The sequence below is a fragment of the Gracilinanus agilis genome, chromosome 3 (assembly GCF_016433145.1).
Source record: "Gracilinanus agilis isolate LMUSP501 chromosome 3, AgileGrace, whole genome shotgun sequence".
NCBI lineage: Eukaryota > Metazoa > Chordata > Mammalia > Didelphimorphia > Didelphidae > Gracilinanus > Gracilinanus agilis.
In genome coordinates this window covers 18,123,096-18,147,993 of record NC_058132.1, presented here as the reverse complement: position 1 = coordinate 18,147,993, position 24,898 = coordinate 18,123,096, and the positions used below count along the sequence as shown (strand labels likewise).

General features: G+C 40.0%; 1 protein-coding gene across 1 annotated transcript in view; it reads left to right on the top strand.

The window, feature by feature from the left end:
• GRIN2D (glutamate ionotropic receptor NMDA type subunit 2D) overlaps positions 1-24,614 on the top strand; it is a 39,878-nt gene extending 15,264 nt beyond the window's left edge. Inside the window, exon 8 of the mRNA XM_044668525.1 lies at positions 24,445-24,614. Within this exon, the coding sequence (XP_044524460.1) occupies positions 24,445-24,614 (170 nt within the window). The remainder of the gene's footprint in view (positions 1-24,444) is intronic.
• The last annotated feature ends 284 nt before the right edge of the window (positions 24,615-24,898 follow it).

Sequence of the window (24,898 nt, the reverse complement as noted above, 5' to 3'; positions counted from 1 at the left end):
TATATATGTATATATATATACATACATATATATATATATATATATATATATATATATATATATATATATATATGATTCTAATGGCCACCTGGATCATTGCAGCACACACCAGGGGGCGGTGGCACCCACTTTGGGAATCACGTAGTTCCTTTAGTTGCTTTCTTTAGCCAACACTACAAGAGTGCAAGAATAGGAGTTCCTCATGTACTCTTTGACTTGGGATTCCTCTGGAGTTTGGGGGTGTCTAGGAGACCCTGTAACTTATGCCAGTAGTTTTTTCCTTTTTAAAATATTTTCTTTTCCAAATTGCATGTGATAACAATTTTCAACATAAGTTTTCTGAACTTATAAGGTCTAAATTGCATCCCTCCCTCCTTCCCCTCCCCACTCCTGGAGATGGTAAGCAATTTGATCTGGGTTATACATCTATTTAGGCAAAACATAGTTCTATATTGGTCATTGTTGTAAGAGAACACTCATATAAAACCTGTAATGCAGAGATACAATCAGGGCATTTGCCCTTGCAAAACCTAACTGTAGCATTTTCTGGCAGTTGGCCAGCTTTAGAACTCTAACAAAGAGTCAGTTGGTCCCAGAAGCTTGTGGAGAGTGGAGGAACTAACTGGGCTCTGCCTTCGGGCTGAAACCTTGCCTTGAATCTGTGTTTTTCTTCGAACATTTGGAGCTTAGCTAACTTCTCTGGACCTCCCCTGATCTTCCCTATATCATTCCCCTATCACCTTCCTGATTTTCCTGTGGGCTTTGAGAGAAGGGTGTATCTTGGGGTTGCAGCAATTAGGCTCTGAGGATTTAGTTCCCCATAGACAAGTAGGGCTTACCCTTGAAACAAACTATCCTTTGCTTCATTGTTTTAGTACTCCCTAACCTCGAGGGCAGCCAAACTTCCCCAGCCTGAGAGAGAGCAGGCTCTTTCTCTCAGTCTAACCCATTCCTGTGACCCTCCCCCACCTGGAGTTTCCCCTAGCGACTCTTAGGGAAACCTTGTACCCCTCTCTCCTTGATAACCAACCCTGAAACTTTAATAAACCCCGTTGTTACCTATTCAAACCCTTCGCTGAATCATTGGCTCAACGATAAGTGAGAGTTGAAGAGGGGGAAGGAATATTCCTGAGGGAAGCTGGAGGCGTCCATCTTGGGAGGAAGTAGTTGTCTCTATACTTCCTCCTGGAAACCCTTCAGTTTCACTGAGAGGGAGGAGCCTCGGGACTCCTTCTTTGTGGACTGGAGAAACTGACCAGAAAGCCCTCTAGTCAGATTCAAACCACTTCTGACTGGCCCTAACCTTTGTGTCTGTAGAAATACCTTTTTGCCTGAAAGAGTCCAGCCTTCCTTCCCCAGCAACCTTTATCTCTAGTCTGAGTGTCTCCCTGTTGCAGCTGCCTCTCCTGATTACCTCATCATCTCCCTTACCATTCATTATACTGCCTTGTCCTCTATTTCCCTAAACTCAGCCATTCCCTTACATCTCTTCTTACGACCTCAGTCCACTATTACACCCTCTTTTCCCACCAAAGGACCAAAAATCTCCGTATTTACCTTTTCTTTATTTACTTTTTTTAATAACAAACCAAAACACCCAAATGAAAACAGAGATAAACTAAAGTGAAAAATCATATGCTTTGATCTGCATCAGGACTCCAACAGTTCATTCTCAGCTGGTGGATAGCATTTTTTGTCCAAAGTTCTTCAGAATTGCCCCAGAGATCATTGTATTGCTGAGAACAGCTAAGTCTTCTAAGTCTTTCATAGTTGATCATCATAAAATATTGCAGTTACTGTGTTATGTTTTCCTGGTTTTGCTCATTTCCCTGTGCATCAGTTCCCTCAGATCTTTCCAGCATTTTCTGAAATCATCCTGTTTATCATTTCTTATATTAATAATATTCCATAAATGTTGAAAGCTATCCAACATCTTCAGATAATCTGATAAGGGCAGCTTAGGTGATAAGAAAGAAAGAAGCAGAACACAGGAGACAATCTTTCTATTAGCTCATGCTTGCTCCGAGGTACAATGAGTCACCAGTTAATTATATATGAAAATAAAGATCCCTTTCACCCAAAACCACAGGGGAAGTTTTCACAGCTTCACAGAGTTGCAGTTTTAACATAGACAATATAAAGGGGCTTCAGAAACTTCAAAGAGGAGATAAGAACCAGGTTGAACTTTTGGCTACCTTATCAGTAAGCTAAGTCTGGGAATACTTTTCTCAGGGGTGAAATGCCCCTGCTAAACTCAGGTTTCAACATTGGCTTGCCAAGCAGCTGTATTTCTGACCAAGAGGGATAATGTTAAACTCTTGACTGTTGGTTTGCTAAGAATTTAAAGCTTTCCAGTAAGACTATATTGCTTTATTTTTTTTATTTTTATTTTGAATATTTTCCCATAGTTACATATTTCCTGTTCTTTCCCTCTCCCCCAAACCTCTCTAATCCCCTTTAGCCAACTCACAATTCCACTGGGTTTAACATGTATCATTGATCAAGACCTAATTCCATATTATTGATAGTTGGACTAGAGTTATCGTTTAGTGTCTACATCCCCAATAATATATCCCGATCAGCCCATGTGTTCAAGCAGTTGTTTTTCTTCTGTGTTTCTCCTCATGCAGTTCTTCCTCTGAATGTGGCTAGTTTTCTTTCTCATAAGTCCCTCAGCCTTGCTCTTGATCCTAGCATTGCTGCTACTAGAGAAGTCTGTTATGTTTGATTGCACCACAGTGTATCAGTCTCTGTGTACAATGTTCTCCTGGATCTGCTCTTTCACTCTGCATCAATTCCTGGAGGTCATTCAAATTCACATGGAATTCCTCCAGTTCTTTATTTCTTTGAGCACAATAGTATTCCATCACCAACAGATACCACAATTTGTTCAGCCATTCCCCAATCAAAGAACATTCTCTCATTTTGCAATATTTTGCAACCACAAAGAGCAAGGCTATAAGTATTTTTGTACAACACTTTTTCCTTATTATCTCTTTGGGGTATAATCCAAGCAGTGTTATGGTGGATCAAAAGCCAGATAGTCTTTTAAAGCCCTTTGTGCATAGTTCCAAATTGCCATCTAGAATGCTTGGATCAATTCACAACTCCACCAGCAATGCATTAATGTCCCAATTTTTCCACATCCCCTCCAACATTCATTACTCTCCCTTGTTGTCATTTTAGCCAATCTGCTAGGTGTGAGGTGGTACCTCAGAGTTGTTTTGATTGTGTTTCTCTAATTATTAGAGATTTAGAACACTTTCTCATTTGATGATTGATACTTTTGATTTCTTTATCTAAGAATTGCCTATTCATTTCCCTTGTCCATTTATCAGTTGGGGGATGGCTTGATTTTTTGTACAATTGATTTAGCTCCTTGTATATTTGAGTAATTAGATCTTTGTCTGAGTCTTCTGTTATAAAGATTTTTCCCAATTTGTTGCTTCCCTTCTAATTTTGGTAGCATTGGTTTTGTCTGTACAAAAACTTTCATTTAATGTAGTCAAAATTATTTATTTTATATTTTGTAATTTTTTTCTAGCTCTTGCTTGGTTTTAAAGTCTTTCCTTTCCCACAGATCTGACAGGTATACTATTCTGTGCTCACCTAATTTATTTATATTTTCTTTCTTTATATTCAAGTCATTCACCCATTCTGAGTTCATCTTGGTGTAGGGTGTGAGAAGTTGATCTAAACCTAATCTCTCCCATATTGTTTTCCAATTTTCCCAGCAGTTTTTGTCAAATAGTGGGTTTTTGTCCCTAAAGCTGAATTCTTTGGGTTTATCATAGACTGTCTTGCTAAGGTCACTTACCCCTAGTCTATTCCACTGATCCTCCCTTCTGTCTCTTCGCTAGTAAAATATGGTTTTGATGGCTACTACTTACAGTTTAAGATCTGGTACTGCAAGGCCCCCTTCCTTCATATTTTTTTCCTTATTTCCCCTGATATTCTTGCTTTTGTTCTTCCACATGAACTTTGGTATAGTTTTTTTCTAATTCAGTAAAAAAAGTTTTTTCATAGTTTGATAGGTATAGCACTAAATAAGTATATTAACTTGGCTAGGATGGTCACTTTTACTGTTAGCTCACCCTACCCATGTGCAATCAGTATTTTTCCAATTGTTTAGATCTAGTTTTAATTGTTTGGAAAGTGTTTTGTAGTTGTGTTCTTATAATTTCTGTGTTTGTTTTGGTAGATAGATCCTAAGTATTTTATATTGTCTAGGGTGATTTTTAATGGTGTTTCTCTTTCTACCTCCTGCTGCTGTGATGTGGTGGAAATATATAGAAATGCGTATGATTTATGTGCATTTATTTTGTATCCTGCAACTTTACTAAAGTTGTTGATTATTTCTACTGGCCTTTTAGTTGATTCTCTAGGATTTTTTAAGTAGATCATCATCTCATCTGCAAAGAGTGATAGCTTAGTCTGCTCATTGCCTTTTTTAATACCTAGCACTTCAAGGTGCTAGATCTAGTCTTTTGTAGACCCAAAATAAAAGAGATAAGATCTAGGAAGACAAAGAAGGAAAGAATGGAGAGGCAGCAAAGGGAACAGGGAGGGGGCAGGCTGGAATTAAATTCAAAGAGAGATGGAGGAGAGCAGTCAGCAAATTTTAGCTCAAGGAAACGGCCCCAGTGGCTTTCCTTGATTCCACAGGCCAAAAAGGATCCAGTTTTGATGGACTTGACTCCCTGCTCATTTCTGCTCCAAGAATGATTTGGGATGCCTTGAAGAACTGAACCAAACAGGATTTCTGGACTGACTCTGTAACAGTGCTGAGAACCTTAAACAGGCTTCCATCCAACTCAATCCCTTCATGGGTTAGCATGGGTTCCAACATTTGCCCCAATGTGATCTCAGATCTTCCTCTCTTGTTATAGGTCTCCTTGTGTCCTCTGGGTGCTACTACCAGGACAGAAAGGACTCTGGCTCATTATTCCAAGAAATTTTAGAGAGTAGCAGTTGACAGCTAGTGTAGCCTAGGGCACCTTAGCCTCTCTAGGGCTGTCTGTGGATACAATGGACTTCAGTTTCATGAAAAGATCATTAAATCTCTATTTAAACACTAACATGGAAATCCTGAAAATCAAAAGAGAGTTTAATAAAATCAAAAGTAAAAAATAAAAGAAATAAAACTAGGATGCTTTTTTTAATTAAAAAAAACTAATGAAATAGATAAACCATCGGTTAATTTGATTAAAGAAAGAAGAAAACAGAATTACTAATAGCAAAAAGGAAAAGAATGAATGAGCTACCAATGAAGCTGAAATTAAAGAAATTCTGAGGACTTCTTTTGACCAATGATGTGCCATTAAAACTGAAATGTAAGTGAATGGATGAATACTTACAAAAATATGAATTGCTCAGATTGATAGAATTTAAAATAGAATACTTAAATAACTCGATCTTAGAAAACGACATTGAAGAAACCACAAATGAGCTCCCTATGAAAAAATACCCAGGATCAGATCGATTTACCATTGAATTACAACACTGAAGGAACAATGAATCTCAATGCTATATAAATTATCTTTAAAATATAGGCAATGAGGGGCAGTGAGGAGCTCAGTGGATAGCAAGGCCTAGAGTCAAGAGGACCAGGGTTGAAATCTCTTCTCAGACACTTCCTGGCTGTGTGACCCTGGGCAAGTCACTTGACCCCCATTGTCTAGTTCTTATCACTCTTCTGCCTCAGAGAGAGAAGATGAACTGCGAGAAGGGGGAAAGAAGAGAGAGAACGGGGGAAATTATCTCACATAAAAGTAACCCATAAGGAAGACCTTTTATAATGGAGGGGGGAAATGGGAAGTGGTAGGCAAAGCTTCAACCTTACAGTCATCAGAATTGGATCAAAGAGGGAATAATACACTTTAGGTTGGGTATAGAAATCTACTTTCCCCAACATGGAAGAAAGAGGGCAAAGGTAGAAGAGAAAGGACGGGGCTGACACAAAGGAGAGAAGAAAGGAAAACTTTTGAGGAGGAGCAGGATAAAAAGAGAAAGAGAGAAGGATAAAAGGGGGAAAATAGAGTGGAAGGAAATACAGAGGTAGTCATCATAACTGTGAATGTGAATGCCAAGCATATAATGGAAACAGATAATAGAATGGATTGTGAAACAGAATCTAACAAGATATAGTTTGTAAGAATTACACCTGAAACAGAGTAACCCTGAGTGAAAATAAGGGGCTACAGTAGAATCTATTAGACTGCATCAGAGGTTAAAAAGTATCAGGGTAGCAATCATGATCTCAGACAAAGCAAAAGTCAAAATAAATCTAATTAATAGGGAGACACTAGGAAACTATTTTGCTAAAAGATATTGTTTTGATTAAAATTCCCTGTAGACCATATCTTAATTTTAAAATACAATTATTTATAATTATTAAAATTATAATAATAATAGTAAGAGGTCAGAGAAAGAAAAATCACATGCCAGCTGACTAGCCCTCCTGGTTTCCTCCTCTGTGAGCAGGCTGCTCCAGACCAGAGCCAGATGATGTGCTGAAGTCTTCAGTCATTGGTTCCCACTCTGTGGAATAAACAAGAATCCTTCATTGCTCAAATTAAAAATCTGGAGTCCCAAAGGGAGAGTAGAAGAGACAAAAGTTTCTTTCTTCTTTCTCATGAGAGAGGGCACCTCTCTAGGTGAGGCAAAAGCAATGCATGGAACCAGTGGAAATGTGCATCGGCCATGGGTGGGGGGAGAGCAGAGGGGTGAAGGGGAAAGTAGGGGCATGAAGCATGTAACCATGTTAAAAATGAATATTAATAAATGTTTAAAAAAATTTTTAAAAATAGCAACGCATGGGCGCAAAGATAAACATTATAGAGTTTCTGATGGGGGAAACCACCTCCATCTTCTGTCTGACTCCTTTTGTCCAAGGGGGTGGTGCAGGACTTATAGTCTAGGTGTGTATTCCCCAACATTTTGATTCACTATCCTTGTCCTGCCTTTTCTTTTTTCATTATTTCCTTCTACACCAGTGTTTTGTTTTTAATCAGTCCCCCTAGTCCCCTCCCTTATTTTACTTCCCTTTCTCCCCCCTTCCATTGTTATACCCCCCTCTTATTTTTCTTTATGGTCCTTTTAAGCTACCCCACACACTCTCCCCTCTCTAGTATTGCTTCCCTCCCCTCCAGTCCCTTTGTTACCCTTCTCCTTCTCTATAGGACACGAATCACTTTTCTGCCCCAATGGATCTGATTATTCTTCCCTCCTTGAGTTAATTTCAAAGCAAGTAAGAATAAAGTATTTCCTGTCTCCAACCTCTTTTCTCTTCCAGTGTATTGGTCTTCTCCCCTCCTCCCCCATGTACTTTTTTATGGAATATAAATTTACTCCATTATGTCTCTTTCCCCATTTCTCTAATATTATCCTCTTTTTTTACCTCTAGTTTTATATATATATATATATATATATATATATATATATATGTACCTATAATTTGACATTTCATCCTAAGCAGTTTGGTACTGTTCCCTCTGAGCATACTTCTTCTAGCTATGCTGATGATAACAATTTGTAAGAGTTACCAATATCATCTTTTGTTGTACAGGAAGTATCTACAAGCATTTAAAGATGAGAAGAATCTCAGAAAGATTAAATACATTTCAGAGCCATCAGGTTAGCTACAAAGCAGGCCTTCAGCATGTGCTCTTCCTAATGTTACATCGCTTGGCCCACATACAATGGAAATATGTTATTTCTGGGATGAGTCTGAGGGCCTTAATTCATAATTGGCCCTGACACTTCTGACCTGGAACCTCAGTGAGAGGGTTACACACAATGGCCTGCCTGTAAGGCTTTTTTCTAGTTCTAACTCTACAATCTTGCATATTACAGCACCATACCCTTCAAGGTGATAAATCTATGGGAATCAAAGTAAAAGAATATATTGCTGTCTTCAGTTAAGCAGCTATCTATTACTGAATCACTTGAAGGACACTGCCCACAAATGTTCATTTTAATCACCATTCTGAAGTGAAAGTACTATAATTTCTTCCTTAGGAAAGCTATCAAGGCATTCTAAATAAAGACTCTAAATAACAAAGATCATACAAACATGACTTAAGTCGGTGTGGGAATAAATTCAGTGGAGTAAAAAAAGTGTTCTCACCCCCAGTGGTACTCCCTTGAAATTCATGGAATTTCACAAATCGAAGCACAAGACTTGATTTTCCAACAGCGAATTCATCCGGAAGTACTAGTTTGAACTGGCAAATTTTATTCCCAGTATTTGGCCCATTGGAGCTTGTTGCTCCTCGATTATCCATGTCCAAATTAGAATAAAGTCCCTAATTTCAGGTTCTTAAACGGTAGACTTCCAGGTTGCGTGTCAATATTTTACTTTCTATTGGCAATAATCTGGCGTAGTGGGACCAGCATCTCCAAAAAGAAGAGGCCCAGAGCCAGCTTCTCATCTGCGGCTTGCCTGCACCTCCTCGTGCAGATCCCCTCCCTCAGACTGGCCAGTGCTAGGCTCAAGCAGCTGCTGGGGCAGCTCCCTTTGGGCTCCATCCCCGCCTCCTGCTGCTCCTCCCTCTGGGCCTGAGCCAGGCGCCCATGGCCCTAGCCTCTGCTGCTTCCTTGTCCCTCTTGAGTCTTCCTCAGAGATCTTACATATATATATATATATATATATATAAATTTTCTAAAATTCTATTCACCTCCTTAACTTCTTTTTTTGTTAGATGTATATAATTCTGAGAGGGGAAAGGTGATGTCACCTACTAGTATAATTTTTCTTTTTCCTATAATTCATGTAATTTCTTCATTAGTCATTTGGATGCTATGCCATCTGGTAGATATAGATTTGGTGCTGATATTGCTTCATTGTCTAAGACAACTCTTATTATCAAGATTAGTTTCCTTCTTTTTCTTTTTTATAATGCAAGATTAAAATTAAATATTCAACTACTCTAAATACTACTTTTATGAGATTTATTATTATTATTATAATAATAATAACTCAAAGTAAAAGGAAGTAAAGTGAGAGAAAAAGAGTATTTTTCCAGCTGCTTTAGCATTAAAAAAAGACCCTGAGGGTTTAGTTGCAGAAACTTTTAACAACCCAACATACATGAGGATGCAAAGGAAATGAATTCTGGGGAATGTAGCCCTGAGGTAGACTTCCAACTATGCATTCCCCCCTGGAATCCTTTGGGGAACTAGTTGCCTCAAAGGAATCATCTAAACATAAACAAACATAACTTTATCTGGAGGTATATACAATAATTTGGGGATAAAAGGGAAATAAAAGGGAAAAAGAACAAAAGCAGCATTAGATGCATTGACAAAAAGCCAATAAGGGTCAGTCCTCATTGGCATAAGTGTACATTCAAAATAAATGCTTTCAACCCCCCACCCCTTGGTTCCATTTAGCATATCCTAAAGTTCACTCTGGATCTTTTGGTGTAGCATGTGATTCCTGCAAGCATCTTCATGGCTGCCTTCTCCAAACAGTTTACCTTCTGAATTCGGGGAGATAGCAAGTTTTTACCCTATAATTACTCTCAAAAGAATTTAAACTTTGCATTATATGATAATAATATATTATCCCCTGAGGAGGACATTGACAAACACAGGGTTCACACAGGGATACATATGTGAGTTATGAAGTATAAGAATCATTTGGCAAAAGGAAATCAAAAATATCAAAAAAATCCAGAAAAAATGAAAAATAACTTCTGGATAAAATATAAGATAGCAATGTCTTTTGTATAAACCTGTAAGTAAAGGAAAAATAAACTTATAATAGGTCCTTAAATCAGGGCCCAATTAAAATTATTTAAGCTATTTATTCACTTACCAAATCAATAGCCAGGACTACAGAAAGTTTGCCACACTATGAGAGACAGAAAAGGAACTAGCTTTTAGCAGCAAATTGGGGAATAGCATTCTCTGGTCTGATTTTACTTTTTATTCTCAGGCATACAGGAGCCAAGATGGCAGCCAAAGTGAGATGCTTGGTAGAATGTGGATCTTCTGGGTCTAACATATATCAAACAGCCACAACCTCGAGCCTCAAACAAGTTCAAGTCCTCTGTGCTTTGGCACAGTATCTCATCAATCCCAATCGGATTGGTTTTAGTCTCTTTGACCTTGTGTTTGATTGGCAGTATGAAGGTTAGCTTTGTGCTTCTTTGGCTCTGTGCAGTGGCTCTTTTTGTATTCCCTTCTACTGGAATCAGTCAGAATCATTAAGAAAGTCCATTAATATTAAACAATCAATGGCAGGTTTCTATAGGCTAAAGATTTGGATGTATGCATTGGCATTAGGGCTAATGGACATTTTAAACTTGCCCTAGTACAAAAAAACCCAAAACTTAATACTGGTAACTAACATGTTCTTCGAGTTCAAAAAATGAAAGAGAAAAGAAAACTCAAATGCTTTATTGCACATACGAGGGAAAAAAAACAATAAAAATGTTTTAAACATCAAAAATATATAGCTTACAATCAGTGACACTGTGCCAGCCAAGGAGAGGTAGAATACAAAGGTTTCTCACCAAAAAATGAGATCCATTTTCTTTTTAACTTGGCCGTGATCCACAGTGTGAGTGCAAATGATTTTCATAAAGGTAACAACTTTATAAAACATTAGTACATCAAGTAATGGACATTCAAAGAAATACGAAATTCCCAAAAATCACAAAAGGCACATCAACTTATCTAAAGGTCACTAATACAAGTTTTGTCCAATTAGTTTGTATACTTTTATAAAGGTATTTTCTCAGGTTCAAGTATAGGAAGGTACAAATAAAGACAATGCAAAAGAATATGTAACTAATAGCTAAAACACAGTAACAGAAAGTGACAGAGTGTAACAGAATATTATGCATTCACTTAATATATAAACTTAAAAATAAAATTAAATCTTAAAACAAACAATTAGCAAATACAATAAGATAGGATCCAGACACTCATTATCAATAGAAGGTGCTCTCTTTACATGTGAGCAATGGATCCAAGAGTCCTTTTCTTGAATTTTGATAGCTGTTGGAGTGCTTAAAAGAACTTGGAATGGATCGTCATAGGCTGGTTGAATTGTCCCAGTGCCTAAAAGACAATTATAATAAGTGTTTTCAATTTTCAGGATTACATGATGTTGACCACTAAGGGGGGAGGAGGGGAGTGAATAGGGATAACTGGTATTAAAACTTCAGGGTCTGGGAAATCAAAGGTTGTATCCTCTGATTGCAGTACCCTAATACCCCACTCCCCACCAACACCTTCATAAAGATCTTTGGGTATTTCCTTGGGCTCCTCCAGGCTGAGGGACATTCTCACCATGATTATAGCATGGACAAGCCCCACTTTTGGATTGTTGGGTATTTTCATGTGAGTTATACTTTGCCTGATTTGGATTAGTATTTCTATAATAGTTATTATTTCTAAAGTTATTATTTTGAATTGCTTGAGTCCAGTTCCTACAGTTCATCATTACATGACTCCTTTTTGCACAGAAGTGGCATTCTTTTCAACCCCATTCTTTTTATTTGATGAATAGAGGACACTGAAACCTACCTCTTCCATCTCCCAACTTTGAAAGCCCCTAAACATTCCTCCAATTGGAAATTACATTACCCAATTTTGTATATTGAGTTGTATCTTGTTTTTTTTTTGTTGCAGTTTGTTTTATTTTTGCACATATTTGATTGTTTTTTTGAGTTTAAGAATTTGAGGTCTATGGACTAAATGGGGAATTCATTGATCATTGCTTTACAACAGCCTAGCCAATGCTAATGTATTATAAGAAACAATGAGCAAGATGCCTTTTGAAATCCCTAGAATGACTCCCATGGACTGATGGAAAGTGAAGTGAGTAGAACCAGGAGAACATTATACATAGTAAAAGCAACATTGTATAAAGATCAAATGTGAATGACTTAGCTATTCCTTTTTTTTTAAGTGTACCAATATCCACTTGTTATGATTAAAATTACCTCAAGAATGTAAGAATTTGTAGTGAGGGTTTATTTAGCAATTAATTAAGTATTAGTGTTGGACCTAGCAGGAAGGGCTGGAGGATTCCAAGATGGAATGAAGGAGCAGGAAGTGGGCTTGTACTCTGAGAGAGACTCCATTAGTGGTTGGACAAACTGTTGCTAACCCTGAGAGATCTCAGAGTTAGGGAAAACCTGCATCCAGACTCCCTGGAATCCTGAGAGGTGAAGGCTTTCAGCAAGTGGACAAGACCTGCAGAGCTGTACCAAGGGGGAAGTGGTTTGGGATCTGGTGGACAGCATCTCAAGATTACTCTCTCTACCTGGGTACCTTGGATCACCTTGGCTCTTGGCATCCTGTGATCATCCTTGGATTACCGTGAGAACCCAAAGCCACCCTCAGGCCCATTAGCTGTGCTGATCAAATCTGGCTAGAACCAGGTTTGAGGGAGCCTTCCCTGTGACTCCAGTACTGCTCCTTTGGACCCTGCCTGACTTAGGTCAATTAGAATAGTGTAGTTAAGTTCTCCCCTGCCCCCTGTGGTTTGCCCCTTAGGTTTTCAAGTGTAGAATCCCCTATCCCATCCTTTTTTCAGTTACTCTCAATTAAACTGTAAAAAATTTACCTTTGCCTGCTGGTTCCATAGGCCCTGGCCTAGGGTGAGCTGGGTGTCCATTGGGCCAACTGCCATTCCTGTAAATGTTAAAACAGTGAACCCTAGTCTCCCTATCCTGGTTGATCCTATCTCTCCTTCAACCCAGTGTGTACCCACAAACCATTTAGGTTATATTTTAACATCCCTGGTGCCTCACTTTTACAAATTTAAATTTAGGTTTTATGCTAAATATAAGAATTCTAAAGTAATATTGTAGTCACCAATTTAAAAATATTACAGCTTAAGTCACAATGACTTTTAGCAGCTTTATTTAAAGAGGCAGAAAGAGCGAAACTGGAAAAATGTAGATAGAGACAGAAAGTATTGCCTATCTACCAATACCCTAAGTTTAATCCTAATGTCTCCAGACTGCAGATATGAATCCCAAAGGGAATCTTATCAGAATCCAAAGTCCTAATTAGGAAGTCAAAATCCAAAGAACCAGGAGAAGCTGAAGAATGCCCCAAGAACCTTACTTGCACACTAGATTAAGACCTCTAAGAATCTCACCACAAATCAGGGCTGAAGAGAATGTGCCACCAAAGAGGAAATGAGCAGAGAGGGTCTACTCACCAAAGAACCAAGGAAGAAATCATTCCACTCACCTCCACAAGCTTGATGAAGGATCCAGGAAAAAGGTCTCCTCCTCTAGTCTGGATCACGGACTAAATGTGAATGAAGATAGAGAGAATGACTGAGTCCTCCAGCTGGCTTTTTTAAAGCAGTTTTCTCAATGTCACTTCCTTTTGCTCCCCCATTTTAATGGAACTAATCACAGTCTTTCAATTTGCCTAGCACTGCCTAAGGGTGGGTGGTGTGCAGTGACCTTTGGAGGTGTGAGTTTACTCTACTCTAGTAAATGACTTTTTTTTTTTTTTTTAATTTTTTTTTTTTAAACCCTTAACTTCTGTGTATTGACTTATAGGTGGAAGAGTGGTAAGGGTAGGCAATGGGGGTCAAGTGACTTGCCCAGGGTCACACAGCTGGGAAGTGTCTGAGGCCAGATCTGAACCTAGGACCTCCCGTCTCTAGGCCCGGCTCTCAATCCACTGAGCTACCCAGCTGCCCCTCTAGTAAATGACTTTTTAACACTCTTACCTAGTGTCAAAGTAGGGGTGCTTTAAGTTCTTGATTTGTTTAGCTAAAAATAGACTAGTGGAGAGTTAATCCTATCTTCACAAGAGACTGATGGCTTATCTATTCTGATCCATACAATGATCTAAGACAATTCCAAAGGACTATGATAAAGAAAAATGCTCTCTACCTCCAGAGGAAGATCTGATGGTGTCTGAATATAGACCAAGAACACTTTTTTCAATTTCTTTTTATCTTGCCTTTTGTTGTTGTTGTTGCAAAGTGGCTAATTATGACAATATGTTTTGCATAAATTCATATGTACACAGGACATCTCAGTTCTTGCTTTCATGATAAGTGAGGAAGGTGTAAGAGGTGGGAACTCAAAATTTTTCAAAAGATTGTTTAAAGTTAAAAAAAATGAAGGATTTGGAGTTTTGGAAAGAGGTTTGAGATTTTCATTCCATTGAAATACTGAGGAAAGATTGGAAAATAGGTTTTATTCACCTACTGTCTTGCAGAAGGTACAAGGTATAGCGTCCTCAGTTTTTGTAGATGCCCTTTTTAAAATTTTTATTTTTTTAACACCCTTACCTTCTGTCTTGGAACCAATATCATTATTGGTTCCAAGAGAGAAGAGTGGTAAGGGCTAGGCAATAGGGGTCAAGTGACTTGCCCAGGGTCACACAGCTAGGAAGTGTCTGAGGCCAGATTTGAACCTAGGACCTCCCATCTCTAAGCCTGGCTCTCAATCCACTGAGCTACCCAGCTTCCCCTATAGATGCCTTTACTGGGTGGGTAGAGGCATTCCCCAACAGAAAATAAAAAGGCAGAATGTAACAAAAGCCCTTCTTACTGAGGTAATTGCTAGGGTTGGCCTTCCCAGATCACATTATCAAAATGATAATGGTCCCATTTTTACCTCACAGATTATTCCCATGATTGCTAATGCTTTGGGGCATAACCTACTACCTTCATTCCATTTGGCATCCTCAGTACTTAGGAAAGGAAATTCATGAACCAGATCCTGATAAAGACTCTTACCAAACTCTTTGAGAAAGCAAAGATTGATGGGGTCCATGCACACCTCATTGGGCTCACTCAAATTAGAATAGTCCCTCGAGCTAATTTGGGGCTGAGTCCCTTTGAACTCCTTCATGGCAGATCTTTCCTCACTACTGACTTCCTCTTAGACCCTGAAACACATACTTTACACAGTTCTCTAAATAGTTTGGGCCTGTTCATTAAGACCCTCCCTTAAGCCTTGTGATAATTAGATTAAGTCTACACTGCCCATCTTTAGATTTAATCACCAAAGGTGAGAGCACCTTCCAATTCTGGGAGGTCCTAACCCACGTGAGCTAGAGTGAGTAACAAATCAGAATCAATGCACCGCCCCCTACACTTTCTATGAGAATGCATCTATTGTGATTGGACACGCAGGCCAAGGGAAGGCACTGGAAGTGACCATACATGACCCCTTTAAAAGAGGGAGTTGAGTGAGTGAGTGAGGCTGCTTCTGGTTTGGAGAAGGGACCTGAGGGAGCTTTGCTGGTTTGTGACCAAGACTGTTTCACGTCATGAGTGTAAAGACTGAATCTTCCTACACTTCTATTAAGAAACTTCCTTTTATTGACTCTGTGAATGAAGTTTGCTCCATTCATCTTTGGGCCTCCAGCCCGTTAAACCTCAGCTGAGGGTTAAGATCAGTCTGGACTAATCAGTGGGATAGATTCTTATTTTCTTCCTCTCTCCCTTCTCATGTAAATAAATTTCCATAAAAGTCAATTTTGATTTGAGATTATTCTTAATTGAGGATTGATAATCGTTTCAATCCTCTGGTGACCACCTTTAATATATTCAACCCATAAGACCCCTTTTTCACCCTTACAACCTTCACTGGGGATGGGCAGAAGACCCACCACACAGCCCAGCCAGGGGACTTCCTGTATCTGAAAACCTGGAAAACTGAGAAACTAAACCAACTAGTACCCCTTTGTTATTCTATCCACAGCCACAGCCATAAAACTGAAGAGGCAGAATGTGAGGGCTCTTGTCTCTCACATTCCAGTCTTTGTTTCCTCCTCCTGTCCCCACCCCCACCCTGCTTGGACAGGAAAAAAGAGAGGATGCATATTCCTGTGAACCAGTGGAAGATCTCAGGTAAGTGCACAAGAGTTCAACAAATCAGAAATAAATTCTTTTAAAAATAGTAATGTTGATTATCATGAGTTTTAATTAGTTACATAGTCTCGTTAGCAGCAGAGGTTTAGGTTAGAGAAAGGATTTTTCCCTTTCCCGCTCTCTCTTTTAAGAGTCCAGAAGAAATAAATCTGAACTCCTTTACTTTAAGAGACCCAGATAAAAGAGAGGCAGTTGGAAAGTTCTAGGTCCTGTCTCTCTGACTTCCTCAGGGGTCTTGTCTCTCTGACTTGCTGGGAGCAGTTGGCTGGATCTTTCTCTGATAGCAAAAGAAGATTTTAGGGATTTTACATACTGTTTATTTTAGAGTAGAGAAAAACAGAGTTTAGAAAGTCTGATTTACAGAGAGCTTTTCCCTTCAGAATCACAGGGGGAGCTAAAGAGCAGTTACTATCAGCAGTCAGAGGGCTGCATTCAGGTTCCCTGTGAAGAGAATCGGACCTTTGAGTTGCATAAATTGCTTTAAGAAGATTTATAAATTAGAACAGGCTAGTAAATTAGAAGTTAAATCTTTACTCAGTGAGTGTAGATTAAGTCAAGTCTGTTTGCAGGCAAGAAGAAAACTCCATGAGGAGTTAGTTTGTGGCAGGGGGAGGGGGGTTATTTAGATATTGAGTATGAGGATTAATAGATTTCCTATCATATTCCTAACTCCTACTTTCTATCCTTCTATTCTTCTCCCTACCTCTACAAGGAATAAATCAGCATTGGATTAAGCTGCCTCTATTTGTCCATCCACCGCCTGCTAATCAGTTTAACCTCTGACAGTTTTAGCTGATTATAATAACTGTCCATTATCATTTTGTAACTATTATTCAATACTATACCTGCTTAATTATACTTATTACAGCTTTTAATGTGAGTGAAATGTCTAGTCCATTTGAGCAAGGTAACGATCGACTAATAAGTAATTAAAGTGAACTAAAGATGCTTTTAGATCCTCAGAATCTCATTCTTCAGAAGAGAGAAAAGCCAATGTTGAATTAATATTTCATCCTCCACAAGGGAAGTGAGAAGTATAATTTTTAATTTTGAGAATTTTTGAATTTTATTTAAACAATATTTGAAACTGAAATTTTCATGAAAGGAATTTTAACATCTAAATTTATCAATAGCAATCTAATATGTGCCTGGGCAAATATTTTTTTTAATTTTGTTTTGGTTTTATACTAGGATACTCAGTTAGAATTTTTATTTAATATTCGCTGGTATTTATTTTTAATTTCTTTCCACAAATGGTGAGTGAGATCATCTCCAGGTTTGCAAAACTTCGTAACCTGTGCTATGTGTTTTTTTCTTTTATGTTCATTTCTATATAGTCCATATCCTTTTGTTTTCTTACTTTAACAATGCAATTACTTTGGTATTGTTAGGCAGAATGTATTAGCCATCCAGAGATGACAGCTACAAATACAAGCCACTAGAATTTGGATTCCAATCACAGTACCAGCAATGACCCTCAAAGAGAACAAGGAGACAAGTAAAGAAAGTGAGCTTCCCAAAGCCTCTGTTGTGGACAGAGAAGAGAAAAGGTGAGTGTTCTTTAGGGGTTCCAGACATGAGAAATGCCTAGAGCTTGTGTTCTTTGCCTGGAACTCCATAAATACTTAAAAAATGCACATTGATTAATGAACCTGATTTGGTCATTATTCCTCAGAGCCCAGATATCCCCATGGAGATACTTGAATATTAGGCAAGTACATCAAACTCAATCTCTGGACTTTTCATTTCCTCCCCACACTGTTCCTTCTACTCCCTTCCCTATGTCTGTTGATGGCACATCAATGTCCCAGGCACCCAGATTCAAATTGGGAACCATCTTTGACTTTCTTTTTCATTCAAATCTCACATCTGATCAATTGCTATGATATTTTCCCAAACGTTAGGGTTATTTCTATTGATTCTACCTGGACATTATTGCTCACATCTACTTCTCAGTCTCTACTCCAACTCCACTCATCTCTTCTAGATTATGGCAATCATTTTCTGACCAGTGTTCCTGTCTCTGGTCTCTCATGTCTCTAATTCATACTTCAAATCCTTGTTCAAATCCAACCTTCGTTAAATGCCATTCTGATGATGAAACTTTTCTTTGCAAAAACTTTTAAATGAGTTTCTCACATCTATTCCTAAAAGACTATAGCAGAAAGAGCTCTGGATTTGAAATCTGTAGAGGTGGACTAGAATCCTCTCCTTGTCACTGTGGGATCTTGGCAAGTTCCTTCTCTTCTTTGGATATCAATTTTCCAAGTTAGAAAAGGAAGCAGCATGGTCTAGATCAGTGATGGGAAAACTTTTTGAAGAGGGGGCCAAAGGAAAGGAAAAAAACTTTAGGTGGGCCAATATAATTTATTAAAAATACTAAGGCTGTATTCTTTTGTATTCATCAAATGAGGAATAGTCACGAGGGCTGAATATTTGAAGTGCCAAGAGACCTGCTTTATTGGTTTATAGATCCCAACTAATAAACAATAACTTTGTTTGGAGAAGCCTGCCTCAATTTGCCTTCCTTGTTAAATTTCACATAGTGCCTTTTCGCATAATATAGTTTCTCTGCTTATTTTTTAAAATCAAGTACATTTTTGCTATTATATTTTCTCAGATCAAGATTGCTTCTACCCTGTTGCTTTTTTCATTATAACTGATGCATAATAGATTTTGTATACACTTTAATTTTTCTATTAAAAAAACCACAAAACCCTTACCTTCTGTTTAAAATTGGTACTCAGTATGTTTCCAAGGCAGAAGAGTGATAAGGGCTACACAATTGGGGTTAAGTGACTTGCCTAGGATCACACACTTAGGGAGTCTCTGAGGCCACACTTGAATCCAAGTCTTCCTGAGTAAAATGAACTGGCACACTGTTCTATCTAGCTGTCCCATGGCTATTGTTTTTTTAATATACTTTATTGTCTTCCTTTTTATGGCTGAGATAATCTAATTTTCATTCATGGATAAATTAATCTACTTTACATTCTAATTATAAAAAGTGTGCATTTCCTTCCATCTTGCTCTCATATTTTTCTCTCTCTTTTCTCACTGACTCCTCTATAAATAAGTCTTCTATTTCATTAATAACCAATTTCCCTATGTTTTAGTGGGTATATTATTATTTTTTGTAAGCCCGTATTTTTGCCTTTTGGAGTATCATATTCCAATATCCTCATTCATTTCTGGTGATAGCTGCTAATTTTGTGGGATCATTACTGTTACTATTTCAGGATTCCCCTTGTTCTAAGCTCTCTGCCCTGGTTACTTAGCTGCAACCCCCAGACACAGAAAGGGGGTAAAATACCATCTCCTTGTTCACTCTACAGGCCCAGAAGTGCTTTCACCCCTCTACACAAGTTCCCTGTTTAGTAGGCACTGATTCCATAGCTCAGGTTGTATACCTGCCTGTGGGCTCCTCTTCCTGCTCCCCAAGTCATATCAGGCTCATCTATGAGGCATCCAAGATCACTTCCTCCCCACATCCTCATTCAGTCTCATTTTCTTGTCACTTTTCTGCTTAGCTCATGTGCCCAGACTTCGGCCTTTATAAATGCTCTAATTTGGGCTGGAAAAATGGCTCAGTGGGTTTTTCTGGTTGAAAAGCATCCTCTTTTCTACTTGATCTTTTACTCTTCTTAGACCTTTGTTGGAGTGTTTGTACTAGAGTTCTGTGCTGGAGAGCTGCTTTCTACTCTTCCTTCTGCTACTTAGCCTGGTCTGTCAATGACAATATTCTATAAATATACTTGGATACTGACTCCAGCCTATTCACCGCTCCCTTACCTATATTCTCACCACCTCAACTAGGAGATGAGGCTAATTTTGCCTGGAATTCAGGAGTCAAAAAGTAACTTTAGATTCCCCATATTTTGACCCATCCAGGTAGTTTGGACCCAGCCACAGCAGAATTAGAGATGTGATAATGGTTACATTCAACCAAAGTCTGACCCTTGAGTGTAAGGTTTGGTTTCACTGGTCTACCCAGTGTTGATGAATGACATATGCCAACCAGATGTGTATGACCATCTCTTCTCTCTGCTAATAAGGCTTTGGGGCCTTCCTATATTCTACCAATTACTCGTTGGTGTTCTTAACCTGGCATTCAAGTCCCTTCCAAAATGGCAGACTCCCTGGCCATGCACTGTCTCCTCAGGTTGCATTGGTCTACTTTCTGCACATGGAAAAACACTACATATTCTCACATCTGCATCTTGGCTTAGGCTACTTATTCATAGAAGAAGAATATTCTCTTCTCCTCTCCTCTGACCTATTGAAGTCTTCCCTGTTTTTTAAAACCCATCCTTTATAAGAGTTTATCAAGTGATAAATGTTCTTTGAAATCTGACATTGTTTCTTCTGCCCACCCACCAAGGAAAATGGATTTCTTCCAAGGTCTCCCACAATACTTTATTTGCAGCCATGGTCTAAATATGCTGGATCATGCAATATCTGAATATGCAACATCATATAATATTGTGCATCAGTTATCTATGCTAGAGGCCCATCCTCCTACTACCTCATAAGGTCCTTGAAAGTAGAAATGGAGTCTTAGCCAAACCTGTATTTCTCTCAGTGCCTAGCACCATGCTCTGCACAATGTTGGCAAAATGAGGATGATCTTGAACATGTACATGACTGTTTCTAAGATTACTACAGGAGAAAAAGAGGTTGGTCTCCATTTCTACCAAGAACAAGGTAGCAGGAAATGGATTGGCATTAACTATAAGTCTGACCTCATTCCCTAGAGCCAGGTTCTTTTTTTAACCTGACTTTTCCCAAATCGCCATAAAAAGCTGCCCACCTGAGTTGGCCTGAATGCCTCCTCCTGGGGTCTCACCCTAAGCCAATCCAAGAAACTTATTCTCTAAGGGAAGAGAGAGATGACTTACATATCACCCTGACTGTAATGTTTGTAGAGACCGTTGCATTGGTCATGTTGTTCTTTGCTGTGCACATATATGTTCCTGAATGTTCCCAAGATGCTTGGGAGATTGTGTACGTGTTTCCAGAATTTCCAGATATAGAAGAATTTCCAGACATAGAGGAATTTCCAGATATAGAAGAACCATTGAATTGCCGCGTATACTGGGCCGGTGGCTGAGAGTTAGCTCGACACTCTACAGTCAGATCCTCCTTGAATATGACCTCAATCTGGCCATGAGCAGGCTTTGGAAGAATCGTGATTTGCTCTGGTCCATCTATGAAAAGACAAAAAAGATGAGATGTCAGTCGTTGTTAGAGAAAGGATTGGGAGAGGGGGGAGATTCAGAGTCACTCACAAACGACAGTCAGGTTGCATAAGTCACTTATATTGGCAAGGAATGGATTTGAGACTTTGCATTGATAAGCTCCATTGTCTTCCCCCTTCACAGGCATGATGGTGAGGCTCAGACCATGCTCAGACAGAGTCATCCTGTCTGAAAATCACTATCTTGTTTTGGAAGTACCACCGAATACCTGGCAAATATTCATTCTCTGAGTTACACGTGAAGACCACAGTGCCATTCTCTATGACAAAGCTGGAGCTACAAATAGTTATGTCAAGTTTCATCAGGTTCTCTGTAGAAAGACAAGGAGGAGACAGAGCTGGCTGAGTGACTGGCCTATATCTTCTTCACCAGGCTACGTCTTCAGGAAAAACAAAACACCAGAAGCCCAACTTGAAACGTTTCTGTTACAGATATACAGGGGGGTTCCTGACATTCTGGGGAGAAGGATGCCTCATGGTTCAGTGGTTGTGCCAATAGGGCAGATGAGCAGAAAGCACTGGGGAGGGAGTGCTGTGTCCTGGACTATCCCACCACCAGAGAGGTCCCAGGAGGTACACAATCTAGTGACTGAGTTGGGGAGGGGAGTAAGGAATAAACATTCATTAGCTATATACTATATAAACGGCATATGACTGGTGTTACACCAATGCTATTATTTTTATTATTATCATCCTCATTATTATGATTAGTAGCCAGGCACTATGTTATTAATGTGGGAGTAGGGGCTATTATTCTTTCCACTCAAAAGTTCAGGAAACAGAGACAGTCATAGCTTAAATGACTTATCCAGGATCACACAGCTAGTAAGTGTCTGAGACCAAATTAGAACTTGGATCTTCCTGAGTCCAGACGCCGTGTCCTCCCTATCTACTTTGGCTCCTTGCTGCCTCTCATCAACCATCTCATTCAAATCCAGCAGTCTTTAATCTGATATCTATGAATTTATTTTGTAAAAAAAGGGTTGGTAACTCTATTTCAATAGAATCGGTTTCTTTGAAGTCCCCTGGATTTTGCTTTGTGTATGTACTTAAAGCATCCTTCTTCTGAAGAGTTCCTGGGTAATGACAGCCTGAGTGCCTGAGGGATCTCTGGCAAAAAAGGGAAACCCTTCTGCTCCCATCATTCTTTGCTCCCCACCTATCCCCTTAACAAGCACTTCAAAATGTAAATAGCTTCTCCCTAACCATTGATCCAGGAGAAGTTAGCGCCTGTATTATCCTCATATAAGGCCTTATTTCTGCTTCCATATGCTGACACTCACTTCCCTCTGGGCCTCAATTTCCCCATATGTAAAAAGAGGGAGCTGGAGTAGCTGGATTCAACGTCCTTCTTTCATCTCCAACCATGGGACACCCTACAGGATGTTCCCATTCTACTTACAAAATGAGGCCCAAAGAGGCTGATGTGGTTGGCCAGACAGTGAATGACTTTTCTTGTTCCAGGACCCGAGCTCTTTCCCTCTTTGCCTGATGGTCCTTGTGGGCCTTTCTCAGACCAGGCAATGAAGGCTTATGGCTGGCAGAGACCAGAAGAGCCCAGATCTCCATCAATGTCATCTAACACACCCCTTTATATCCTGATGAGAAAAAATGGGAGACTCCCAGGGGCTGAGTGATTCATTCAAAGTCCACTGGATACCCGAAATCCCATAACTGAGGCTGGGCTCCCTTCAGAATATCCCAAGGTCTCTCTATAGGATATTGTCTCCCTCTGATTGGCAGAGGGACAGAACAGAGTTACTTTCCTTTGGGTTCCCCCTTCCCAAAATGGCTTCAAGAAGGTACCCTGCAGGCCCCCAAGGAGCTTTACTGGCACACCCAGTCTTCCTATTTCAAAACTAAAGGCCCTCCCATATTTGGGTTGCCTTTTGGATGGTGGTTGCAGCATCCCTTCCCCAAACTTCCCTTGGGGGTGCTTCTTAGTGAAGGTATCTCATGGGGAAACTGAGGACTTTACCAGGACCCTAACTTGGGGTGGGAGGACCTTGTGCTTCCAGGGGGTCCCTGAACATTTTAACTCTATCCATTGTCCCTGATAAAATGAGAGGATATTTGTAAAGAGCTTAGCATGGTATCTGGCACAGAGTAGTCACTTGATCCCTTCCTCCTCCCCTCTAGTGCAGCTTTTTATTCCTTCTTTGGGCAGCTGAGCACCTGGCAGTCAGTAGATGTGCTCTGTTGCAGGAGAGACTTTGCAGCAGCCTCTGAGGGCTGAGTGGCCTTGGCTGTGATGGGAGCCAAGTGGGCGAACAGCCTAGCACTGTCTGAGCAACAAAGTCCCAGAGATGGCAGAGGGCGTCTGCTCCCAGATGGCACAGCATGTGTGTTAAAGGGTCACTCAGCCTCCGCTTATCCATGACTGTCACTTATGTGGCCTCTTTTCCCCGCTGGACAGCTCTGCTTCTGAGGGCTCCCCTAGGCTGTGCTGACATTGGCTTCCCTCCAACCTCCCTCCTCAGTCCTAGCTCTCCCCACTGGGGCCACATAGAGCAAAGCTGACCTGCTTCCACCCAAGGCCCCTGCAGGTTCTTCCATACGGCTTCTTTCCTGCTCGATCTCAATTCTCACTTGATCGATTCCTTCAGCTGGAACTGTGAGTTGCCACAGGAAACAAATGTTTCAATAGCTGTGATTTGTAGGTTTTCCTCCACCCTCTATATTTCTCTGCCTTTACCAAATGGACACCCAGAATGTGTGAGCCTGAAAGAAATCTTATCTCCCTGTGGCCAAGCCTGGGGTGATGAGCCTCTGCTCACTTGGCAGAGGGCAGCCCTTGATGATGGATACACCAGCCTCCTGGGGTCCCTCTTGCTATAGCTGGTATATGAGAGCTCCGGGTTACCTTCCTGGCTGATTGAGCCATTGAAGGTCAGCCTCGTGGATGGGGGCTTGTCCATCTCTATCTTAACATTTGGTGCCCAGAAGTGAATATAGCATCAGTTTCAGGGGTGGCCTGGCCTTCCTGGAGCACAGAAGGACCCCTACTACTTCCCTGGCTCCAGACAGCAAGCTAGCTTTCAGTTTAATCAGTCCCTAAAGTAGTTTCCCAGTAATTGGTGTCTGGCCATTTCTACCACCTTTTACATTCCAAGCATCCTACAGCAGCTCAGGATTGGATGAGAGGGTCAACCAGCCCAGGCCAATCTACCCTTTGTTTGGAAACCTCTTTGCTAAGGTAACCTTATTCCAATTTTGGACCACTGTAATTGGTGGGAAGTTTGCCATGACAATCGCCCTAATTCTTCATCTCTGCAGCTTTGACTCACTGCTCTAAGATCTTTCCTCTGGGGTCAAGGAGAGCCGGCCAAATCCCTCTACAGCTGGCAGCTGAACGTGCAGGAAGAAGCATGGAAGTTTGGAATTGAAGAGACGGTGATTGTCAAGTCCAACTCTCTCAATGTGACAAATGGTCATTCGGCCTCCAAAGAGGAGGAGAAGATAGAAGGGGAGAAAAGAAGCCATTAAGGGCCTAATATGGGTGCTAAGCATTTTACAGACAGGACAGCTGTATGTATTAGGGAGTTTTCACTGAAGTCCAGAATTTACAGTTGAAAGAGACCTCAGAGGCTATCTTGTCCAACACAACCACTGAAGGAATCCCCACTAGGACATCCTCAACAGTTGCTCATTTGCCTTTGATTTGAAAAAGCATCTCATGAGGGATGGAGATCTGCCCACTTCTTCTTACAGCCTAGACTACTTTGAACTGCTCTAATGAATGATTAAATGACAGCTAGGAGTGCATGGAG